We start from the raw sequence: 11,696 nt of genomic DNA, 5'->3' as shown, positions 1-11,696 counted from the left end.
ATGTTTTACATTGTAAAGTAGCCTAAATATTAAGTGGCTGTTTGACTGTGCAGTTGTTTTATCCACACATAGCCTAAATGTCTGCATCCATATCATGTCCTGTTAAATAATTAAGCCTATTTAAACTAACACAGACTTCTGCTCAGCCAACAGAAAGAAAGCAGATGCCTGTAAAACGGTGGTATAAAAGGTCATGGATACACACACACACACACACACACACACACACACACATATATATATATATATATATGTATGTATGTGTGTGTGTGTGTGTGTGTGTATATATATATATATATATATATATAGTTCTCTTTTGTGTCTTTTTTGTCTTTTGGCCCCTTCACACCACGACAGACCTTGTAACTGTAAGTAGGCTACACTCCAAACATTTATCCAAATGGTAGTTTAAGTTTTATACAGAGGTGTGTTACTGATAGTTCTCTTTCCATTCAGATTTTAGGTGGAATATAGAGTGTGACATTTAGCCTACACTGAAGTATTGCACATTCTCATCCTTTTTAACTGAGCATGGCTGGACAGCAGCAGGATGGTCCCTCATCTTCCACTGCACAGACTGACACAGTGAGATGGATGTTCAGGAAACACCAGAGCTCCATTCTGTGGAATTCATGTGCAACTGTATAATTTAATGTCCTCTATGTATTCCCAGTTATCAGTAAAACAGATTTACAAACTGCATTTGCTGAGAAAAATCCAAAAAACAGATTAGGAGGGCAGATCTGGAAATTGAAATACTGGAGCACAAGTTAGAGGTGGTGATGGTCACAGGTGAATTATGTTAACTACTGGAACATGAACTGAACTATCTCTTTTATTTGTAGGAAATAAAGAAGACCAAATGAAATGTGTATCATGTCTTTATTTGCTGTGGTGGTGATGATGGTGACTTAAACTCTAAAGTGATTATTGCATACGGTGTCTCTGACTGCTCTGCTGTCCTGGATAGCTGCAGGTGGATGGGCTCATCATCTGGGTCTTCAGTTTGTAGGGCAGGGTGTTGCTCTCCTCTAATAGTGGTAATATTATGAAGAACAACACATGCCACAGTAATATCACAGGCCCTCTCAGGGGTCACCCTGAGGAGACGTCGGCTCTGGAAACGGGCTTTCAGCAGGCCTATGGTCATCTCCACCCGGGCTCTGGTCCTGCAGTGAGTCCGGTTGAAGTTCTGTTGGGGGCCTGGTTCAGGGTCAGGGTATGAGGTCATCAGCCTGGGTTGGCATGGTAACCCCTGTCACCCAGCAGAAGGCCATCAAACTCTCCTGTACTGTATAGTGGATACATCAGAATATATTAAAGGAAAGAGACAAGAGAATTCTATTGTGAAAATCTTTATGCTGCTGACCACGCTGCAGTCTGTTGCTCAGGTTAGACTCTCCATAAATCCTGGAGTCATGAACAGACCCAGACCACTTGGCCTCCACATTAGAAATGATGTATGCAGCATCACATATGATCTGGACAGTGCAGAGAATGACAGATGTTGAACTATGATGCAGTCTTTAACATTTAGAAACAGTAGTCAGTCTACCTGTAGCCTACCTGCACATTTATGCTGTGAATGGACTTCCTGTTCATGATGTGAGGGAGCTGTGATGGGGATGTGTGTGCATCTATGCAGCCACTCACAGTGGGAAATCCTAAAAGAAATTAAAATGACTAATCCCAGTCTGAGGCTGCAGCACAATGTCATTAACAGAATATGATTTAAAATGAATTTAACAGATCTCTACATCATTCACCTGCAATCCTGTGGAACTCCTCCTTGATGTTCTGACAGGTTTGTGTCCACAATGATGAGTAAAAGTCGTTTCAGAGCCAGGAAAACTTTTCTGACTGTCCTGCATACAGTTGTCTTACTGTAGTGCTCTGCATCTCCAACATTATATAAAAACTTCCATTTGCAAAGAACCGCAGCGCAACACACAATATCTGCTGGATGTGAGAGCATGACTGCGGCTGGTAATGTAAATGTAAGGACGGATTAGGTTGTTTATGTAGATTATGGACTTGAAACGATTACGAAATGGTACCGCTCAAACCGATAATTGTCCGGAAATGCGAGAACATTTATGCTCGGTCTGATAACAATCTACCGACAAATATTTAATTATCTGTGCAGTAATGCTGCTCCTTTATCCACTGGATCGTTAATAAAAGCTGTTCTACGCCAAAACTCGCTCGCTTACTGACTGAGTGAATGAGGAAATGAAACAGCGTGTGTGGCTGAAAGAGGACGGAGACAGAGAGAAACTCGAGGTTTTCTCAGATAAACCTGCTGCCGACCAGGTTCAACTCAGAGTCTGTTACTGCGGTAACTGACCGGGAGTTGAAGTTACCCCTCTTTGTGAAACAGGCTAGAGTTACCCCTCTGCCTCAGGGTTAAGTTACCTCGCTTCGTGAAACGGAAAACTCTGAGTTTCCCTCATTTCAGGGTTAAGAAACTCAGAGTTTTCAGTGAACCTGCTTCGTGAAATAGGCCCCAGCTCAAAAGAATTACTGCTCAAAGCAAGGAAAATACTCAAGGACAATATAATAGGAGGGTCTCAAAAAAACAAGGCAAAAACAGCACAAGATTGTACAGGGCTAAACTAAGGAAGTCACAGAGCAATGTTAACTGTCGGACAAATCTCAAAATTCTATAAAACTTAAATTCTACAACTTCTCTTAAACTGGACTTCTGACTTCTATTCCTGACTGAGGCATGGCTTACTATGACCAGAGTTTAGGAAAACTGGGAAGCTGGAGGGGGGCTTAGGGTCCAAGGAGCTGTGGAGGGGGCTGCGACGGCAGGGGAAGGCTGACGGGGTTGGAAGCTGTGAAGAGGACGGAGATGAATCAGGCAACGTGTCCAGAGGGAGGAATGGGTTTGGGCCGTAGACAAAACCAGATATCCAGACGAAGGTGAGCCAGAGCAGGAGGAAGGGCGACTGAGAAAAAACAGAGTTACTGAGGTCCCATAGAGAAAAACTGAACAAACCATGTGCAGAGAACTGACAATGGATGTTTACAATCCAGCCTCTAAGAGCTGACTGAAGCCTGGTTACTGTGAGACAAGGTGAGTTGAGTGGCACTGGTGCACCTGCTCCTGCTTCAGTTGATTGCAATCAGTGATTGGCCTCACCTGCCGCCACAGCACCCAGTGCACCTGAAAGAAAAGAAAAAAAACACAGAGAAGGAGGGGCCCTATCAAGAGCCTGCTTCAGCAGGCCTAACAAAAACACTGAATGCAGGACTGGAAGTAGTCTCTAACTGTCTGTGGACCAAATTAAAGGAATTATCTTCTGTTCACAAGAATGTACCCACCTATGAAATCTATAAGGCCTGACTGTCTGTGGATTGTGTTATTGTGTGTGTGTGTGTGTGGGGGGGGTCATCTGTTTTTAATGTTGTCTGTGCTGTTTTTATTTGTGTTGTTGGTCTTTCAATACATTTACTTTAAAGCCCAACCAGAGATGGATGTTGTAAATTAGCTCTATGCTACACACTCTAAATGTAATGCATCGATTCTATGTGTCCCATGATAATTACATGGTTCATGATTAAATAAATTAATAAATAAATAAAATTCTGAGCTGTACAGAAAAATCTGAACGAAAAACTACAGAAGTGTAACAGAGTGTGTCTCCCTCTAGTGGATGTTGTGGAGTTTTCTGTTGTCTTTGCTCCAAAGGTTTTTGTACAGAGTTTTACTGTTTCCTGTCACTGTGGGCTGCAGAGCACAGTAGTACACAGCAGAGTCTGACAGTTGAAGCTTCTGGATCTTCAGAGGAACTGATGTCTTTTTGAGTTCAGCATCAAATCTGTCTTTCTGGAACTCGAGGGCATTGTCACTTCCATAAGCACCACTTCTTAAAACGTACTTTGGAAAGCCATGTACTTCTTGTTTGTACCAAAATAAATTGGGGCTTGGATCACTGCTCTCAAAACTACAATCCAGTGTAACTGTGTCTCCTTCAGCAGCAATGACATCTCCTGATGGCTGCATCACTTTGTCTTCTCCTTTACACTCTGGAGAAGAACACAACATGCAGAGGAAGAAATGAATCAATAAAGATCAGTGATCAATGGCAAACAGTCAGCAGCTGTTAACAGATGGAACTTTGTGATCTACTAGTTTTTTTCTCAGTGAAACTCTGTTCATGTTGAATATGTCACCTACCTCTTATTGTGAGCACAAACAAAGTGACAAACAGACTGAAGTTCACTGACAGCATCTTGAAGATGAAGACAATCTGTCTGTTCTTGGATCAAACTCCACTGTGAAAGTTTGTGTCTTTTCTGTACTTGAGTCCCAGTTTAGCTCCTCCCTTCATCCTTTCCTCCTTCCTCTCACAGCTCTGACTAACAGAGTGTTTGTCTCTGCTGATGATCTCATTCACTCTCTAACTTAAGATCATTGGAGGAGAGTAACATGTACAACTGTGTGTCGTCTGCATACAAGTGATTCCTGACAACATCACCAAGAAGACACATGTACATCACAAGTTGAAGATGTTCCAGGATAGAAAATTTCAGCCTTCTGGGGTTATTATTTCTCTGTTTAGAACTGAAAGAACCAATAGAAATGGAAAAGAGGATCAATGACACTTGGTTCTGTACCATGAAGCCTGGAGCTGTTAAATGAGACGTGAACTGTTGATAATGTTTACTGCAGCAATAAGATGGAGCAGAACAGGAACAGAAACATATTTGCGAGACTTTTTTGAAGTCTGTTTTGATGCTGATTATATTTAACTAGGTATTATTGTGTGGCAATGCTACGAGGGTTAAATGTGTTTTGTTAGCTACCAAAGGTCTGACAACGCCACCTGGGGGAATTTCACTCCCAGGAAATCTGGTTAGAGAGAACCACTGCTCCAATACAGACAGAAGAGGTCACACGTATGAGCAACACCAGAGACAGATGTGATTCCAAAATATGCACAAATAGAATTATTAACAATATTTTTAAAAATAGCAATAATTCAATTAAAAAAACCTTAGTGGTGGTCCCACGAAACAACTCAGTAGGGAGTGGCAAAATAGATGCAGTCTTTTAGGACCTCCAGGGTGCAGCCACTGAAAATCTACACACTGAACACAGGACTGAGGGCTTACTAGACCGGGATGATTGAAAGGGGAGGGTCCGGATGCCACACACCGCACGTGAAAAAAACAAAACCACTGATGGACACCCAAGTGTGCTACTGTACAGGAAGTGAGGGGACCACCACCTCAGTGGGGATCAGCCAGTCATTCGTCACCCAAACCAACAGCTCCTGTCCACAGAAAAAGGAAAACAGTTAGCCACAGGAACACATCTCTAGAACTACCCTGACACCACACTATGCTGAGCCCTGAAGGTCACCACCAAGGCTGATAATGCCACCTACTTACCCAGTCAGCCCAACAAACCAAAAACAGCAAAAACAGAAAAAACAAACATACAAATCCCAAAGAAATAATAACTGGAGGACTAAACACAGAATCACAAAAAAAAGAATGATAAAGAATAACGGATCAGTGGAAAAATAATTATAATACTAATAGTAATAATAATACAAACAATAGCAATAACTGGCGTGCTAGGCGATGGGCACACGCACACCAAGATTGTTTTTAAAACACCATACAGCAAGAACATTGAAGCCATTCCCGATGGGCACAGAGCTTGCTGCGATGAACGCGGAGACAGAACAGCAGTAGCTTGCTTCAAACGTGAAGCCGCCCGTCAATAAAAACGCAGCTCCTCAGGCATCAGGTGAGACAGCTGCAGAGAAACAACACGATCACTGCCAACAGCAGTCAGAAACCATAGTCATTTCACGTGCAGCCCAGCAAACACATTGAAAAAGACAGAAATGAGCCAGTCTCCCTGAAGAATCCAACGCGATGCCTGGGTTATTATGCCCAGCTCCGAGGCCACACACACCCGACTCCCAGCCTTCGGCCAGGATACAGGCCGACTTCTGCTAAGAGCAGAGAGCAGATCAGACACAGCATGAACGTCGCTTGGAGACGCAGTGACTGCATTGGAACGTACCTGACAGGTAGGTAGAGAAAATACTCAGCCGGCGTCTCGAGATTGCCACGGCAAACCACGCTGCTGAGGTGACGCTCCAGCTCCAGGTAGAGGACGCACGTGAAAGACGCGCAGCCCTCTCCCGGATATAACGTGATGTGACACCGCCCAGTAAACCAGGTGCATCAGGACGATGACTCCCAGCTGATCCAATACACAGCTGTGGAGACGGACTGGGCCGTCCTACCACACCTGGGACTGTCATTGTAAAAGAAGCAAGATCACCACACCTCAACAATCTGGATGTTATAACTGAACATATTTGAAAATGGCTCCTTCTTCAAATCTTTAGTATCTCTGAGAAATGACAAGAGATTTTCTGACTGCTGGAATGGTTTCCAAATTTCAACGTCTTGTACATTGTCCTCTTGTTTGATGGTAAAGTGATTCCACAATGAATCTGAACAAACCAGTAAAGAGAGGAGGGTCAAAGTTCTTTATTTGTCTCCCGTGGGAGAAATTTGGCTCAGATTAAGAGGGAAACTGCTGCACAAACAATAAAAGTATTCAGGGCATAAGACCATAAAAACAACAAGACATACACAGAATAAAAGTATACAAATGACAATAATCAACCAAGATAGTAAAAACAGAGTAGAACACATTCAATAGTCAATGTGGAACACAGTGTGTCTCCCTCTAGTGGATGTTGTGGAGTTTTCTGTTGTCTTTGCTCCAAAGGTTTTTGTACAGAGTTTTACTGTTTCCTGTCACTGTGGGCCTCACAGCACAGTAGTACACAGCAGAGTCTGTCACTGCAGCAGAGGAGATCTTCAGATCCATTTTTGTTTCTTCTTTTCTCACTGTAACAGAAAGTCTTGGGACTGGATTTAATGATATGTCTCCCGATTCCAAATGAGAGATCAGGAACTGTGGTGCTTTTCCTGGATGTTGTCGATACCAGAAGAAATAATCAGCAGCTCCTTTGGTGTATTTGCAGGACAGAGTCACAGTGCTGCCTTCTAAACTGGACTCTTCATCCTTTTCTGAAGTGAGTTGTTGACAGTTGACACCTAAAGGAAGAGAAAACTGTTATTATTGAAAATGTCCCCAGTGAGGAAACAGTAAAGTTCATCATAAGGTTTATCTGATCTCATTAGATGATGTAAATGAATCACAATATTCTCGTGTTGTATGAGGTCACATACCTGTTAAAATGTAGAGAAGCAACACACAAAACCCACAATTATCCAACAGAACCATGTTGAACAAAGTAATGTTTATTGATAGAGAGTTGAATGTGGAAGTTTGTGTCTCTTCTATAGTTCAGTAACAGCTCAGCTCCTCCCTGAATCTCTCCGTCTCCTCTTTGATCTTTAGTTTCTTCTCTCTGTTCCTCTTCCTGCTGGTTACAGACTGGTAGCAGCATCTTGACTAACTGTGATGGAGGTTGTTTTTATGATTCTTTGATAACAGGAGTTAGAAGAACAATGCTCCAATTTCTACTGGACTTCACTGTTGACCAGTTAGTGTTAGAGTTGATTTGAAAATGTTATTGCTTGTTTTAAAACTCTGTCTCTTTCTATCTACATTTGTGATTTTTTTAGCTACTTGTGAACCTGTTGACTGTTTGAGATTCTCTTACAGAAACCTTCTGACTGTTCCTGAATTTCACCTTGTGTCCAAGACTGAATGATTTGAATCAAATATCTGATGGTGAGTGTTCTGACAGATCCTGCTTGAAGTCAGCGTAGGGTTGCCACCTGTCCCTTAAAGTACGGAATCGTCCTTTATTTGACAATTAATTGTAGCGTCCCTTATTGATTCAATACGGGACGCTAATTGTTCCATATTTTCATAAATGTCCCGTACACGTCTGTCACACACGCATCAAAACTGCATAATAAACAAAATAAAACACAGGAAGTATTAAGGGCAGCCAGTTTCATCTTCCTTAGACCTATGTCGTGAGGACCCGATGTGAGGTCCAGCAGATACACTTCTGTTTGCCGGTCCTGTCACGGATTTCCTGGTTACAGACGCTGCTGCTCCCGCATGTTTAAAAATGTCTACACCCGAAACTCCACCACATCCAAAGAAGCAAAAACGTTTTCAAAAGCACAGATGTGAGTGGGAAGACTGGAACCCTGGCAATAGATACAGGGCAAACTGTGTTTTCTGTTGCTCATAGACGAGCTGAAGTAAGGCAGCATCAGGAGACCAACATGTAAGAAACATGAGAACAGAGAGAACCCAACCAGCAGGTCACAGTTTATCATCATATAATCATCTCCTGAAGTCCCTTTGGTAAGAGACATCAGTACATGGTTGTGAATTTACCAGAGGATGATTATAGTCAGACTAATGTGGCCGTAGACTCTACAGTATTTTAGTGACTCAATAAATACATAAGTTGTTTAATAGTATTTTAAATGCTTTTATTTTTTTAAATATAATTTATTTAATAGCCTATATGTGATCAATAAATGGCCTTTGCCTATGTAAAGAAAAACTCACTCAGAACTCTGATATATTAAAGCTCGTGTCCGGAGTTTGAATCGCAGCGTCTCCCAAAACACTGTTGGTCCCTCCCTCTGATTTCGCCCCTTTATTTGTGCACGCGCGCAGTACATGAGAGAAGTGCCCGGAGTGCTGCAGCATATGGCCTGTTTTGCTGTTTTCCACTCTTCTACATTTAGTACGTTTAGTAAATAATAAAGGAATTACGTTAGAATGCTGTATTGAGTCTAACTTGTCCTAATACCAAAATAACATGAATCTGCTAGGACGAACTAGTAAAGTTTCAATATGTGATTACACTCGTGTATCCCTCTCGATGACGTTGTTTATCAAACTTAGTGCATTTACGCGTGTATATGTGTTAGTTTATTTATTTCTATCTAGAGTTCAGAATTGCATGACTCCTCTGACGAAGAGTATGTCCCAGACACCCCAACATCTTCCTCCAGAGATCGGGCATCTAAACGAAGGCGTCAGCCGGGCTATGGAGGCCGTGGTCGGGGAGCGACGCGAGCACCCCGAGCCAAAAAACGTCCTGCAGTCTCTTGGCCTGACAAGCCGTGGGATTGGTAACTTTTCTGGAAGTTGCTGAGCCCTGATGCTCTCTCCTCCACAAGCAAAACAAATGTGAGCGCGGTTGCGTAGTGCGTAGCTCGCCCACCTCTGCATGGGCTTGCTTGCTGTGCGCGTAACCGTTGATTGACAGCATGACAAAGCTGAAGCTCGAACTTGATTGGTCGGCAGCAACCGGCGCTTTTTGGAATAACATGGGGGTCTATGAGAGGAAGGCGGAGCTCAGGAATAAATTTTCATATCGCGTTATACTAACTTTATATTATAGTATCGAACTAGACTAACACATTTAAGCTTTGTTAAACAGTGATACATAAATTGAAAACAAACGGAAACTCCGGACACGAGCTTTAACGGTACTTGTTACAACCCCAGCCCAAAAGTAGCTGTCTTTCAAGCTACAGAAATAACGTTGGTGTCTATGAGCAGCCGGCTGTGAACAGGGACCGTCTGCAAATTGCAAAACTGCTGCAACAGTGAAGAGACACAAATATTCAATAACCTCACTCTGATACACTGTAGTGTCACAAGAATCACTGCAGCCTTCAACTGACTCCAGTTGACACCAGTGTTATTCCTGCAGCTTGATAGACAGCTACTTTGATAAAACTGGGCTTGTAGCACATTGTCTGCCTTACAACGATGGGAAAGAGGCATCGTTTATGTTTTAACAATATATGTCTAATTAGTTATTAATGCCGGAAGTCTGAATCTGTGAATGTCTTTTCAATTTTACTGAACTGTGGCCCCGAGGAGTCGTGGTGGGCGTCCTTTATTTTCATTTCTGAAAGGTGGCAACCCTAAGTCAGCGTTCACTTGTATGTTGAAAACGTGATGGAGTTTCACCAAATGAGACACAGTTAAAGGTTTTACAATCACAGAAAGAAAGCATTAATTTTGTAAAACCACTGAGATCCAGTTTAAACTCTGTGTGACTATTAATTACACTGATTTCACTTCAGTTGAACCATTTTGTGCAGCTTAAACTGTGTTGTAAACATGAATCAATGGACATAAACAGCCTCTGAAAGATCAACAGATTTATACTTATCAATTAACAGCCAAACCTCAGACTTCCTAAACTGCAGACTTTGTGATTTTCTAATCATATTTGTTTCAAATTGCGATTTCAATTTAAAATTTAGTCATTTTTCAGCCCGATGTAAAAAAAAAGAGGCTATCAAGCATTTGCTGTTGATTAAATATGTAATGATGTATTCACTGATTAATTTGTCAACTACTGAATTTATCACCAACTATATTGATATTCAATTTATGACGAAAATGCGTTTGTATGAATTTCAAATTGTAGATTGTTAACACTGAATATATTTAGTAGTTTTTTAATTATTTCATTGTTTATCTATGACAGAAAACTGAATATCTTTGGGTTGTGGACAAAATAAGACATTTGAAGACATTGTCTGGAATTTCAGGAAAGGCTGCTGGACATTTTTTGACCATTTTCTGACATTTTACAGATCAAACATGTAATCAACAACATCCAAAATGTCTTAGTAGATTAATCAACTGTGAAAATAATGATTTGAAATAATGTTCCAACCTTACTGTTCTCATCCTGAAGCTGTGGAAATGGAATCCCTCCTATTTACACATAATGTGGATTTTATGCCACTATATTTGAATCTTTGTTGTACAAATGACTACATGAATAACACTGCTGTTATTAAAAATAAATAAGGACAGAAATAAAGAAAAAAAATAAATATGAACACCAAAACCTTCAGTTCATAAAAATGAATGAAAATATTGTGTATGCCACCAATTACATATAAACTTATGATCAACCTCTAAAAACCATCAAATTTCAATTAGTTAAATGAGGCAGCAACCACACGAGAAGACATTATTGACTTTATTCTGAGCTGGACAGAAAAATCTGAACTGAATCCTAAAAACCACAGAAGTGTAACAGAGTGTGTCTCCCTCTAGTGGATGTTGTGGAGTTTTCTGTTGTCTTTGCTCCAAAGGTTTTTGTACAGAGTTTTACTGTTTCCTGTCACTGTGGGCTGCAGAGCACAGTAGTACACAGCAGAGTCTGACAGATGAAGATTCTGGATCTTCAGAGGAACTGATGTCTTGTTGAGTTCAGCATCAAATCTGTCTTTCTGGAACTCTGCAGCATTATCCCCAGTTCCATAAGTATCGCGTCGTAACATGTACTTTGGGTATCCATCTACTTCTTGCTTGTACCAGAACAAATAGGAAGATGTAGCGGTTGTTTGAAAAGTACAATCCAGTGTAACTGTGTCTCCTTCAGCAGCAATGACATCTCCTGATGGCTGCTTCACTTTGTCTTCTCCTTTACACTCTGGAAAGAACACAACATGCAGAGGAAGAGATGGATAAATAAAGATGATTGATTGAAGGAGAACAATGTAAAGGGTTTTATTCCATGTAGATTAAATGGAACTTTGTGATCTACTAGTTTTTCTCAGTGAAACTCTGTTCATGTTAAATATGTCACCTACCTCTTATTGTGAGCACAAACAAAGTGACAAACAGACTGAAGTTCACTGACAGCATCTTGAAGATGAAGACAATCTGTCTGTTC

General features: G+C 41.3%; 1 protein-coding gene and 1 long non-coding RNA gene across 2 annotated transcripts; both read right to left on the bottom strand.

Moving 5' to 3' along the window:
• Positions 1-629: 629 nt before the first annotated feature.
• On the bottom strand, positions 630-1,629 carry LOC127535601 (uncharacterized). Its single transcript, XR_007944478.1, has 2 exons — positions 1,370-1,629; positions 630-1,286 (listed from the first exon to the last, which is right to left on the bottom strand). It is a non-coding gene; the product is annotated as an uncharacterized LOC127535601 (long non-coding RNA).
• Positions 1,630-3,645: 2,016 nt separating this feature from the next.
• Positions 3,646-11,448, bottom strand: LOC127535484 (uncharacterized; the record flags this gene model as incomplete). The annotated part of the gene is made up of 3 exons (XM_051953642.1): positions 3,646-4,027; positions 5,220-5,285; positions 11,092-11,448. Coding segments are annotated over 3 exons (795 nt in total), but the record flags the coding sequence as incomplete, so codon positions are not given.
• Between the last annotated feature and the right edge of the window lie 248 nt (positions 11,449-11,696).

Source organism: Acanthochromis polyacanthus, chromosome 9, assembly GCF_021347895.1.
Source record: "Acanthochromis polyacanthus isolate Apoly-LR-REF ecotype Palm Island chromosome 9, KAUST_Apoly_ChrSc, whole genome shotgun sequence".
Classification (NCBI taxonomy): Eukaryota; Metazoa; Chordata; class Actinopteri; family Pomacentridae; genus Acanthochromis; species Acanthochromis polyacanthus.
Note: the sequence above shows the minus strand (reverse complement) of the source record. Positions and strands in the feature narration are given on the sequence as shown.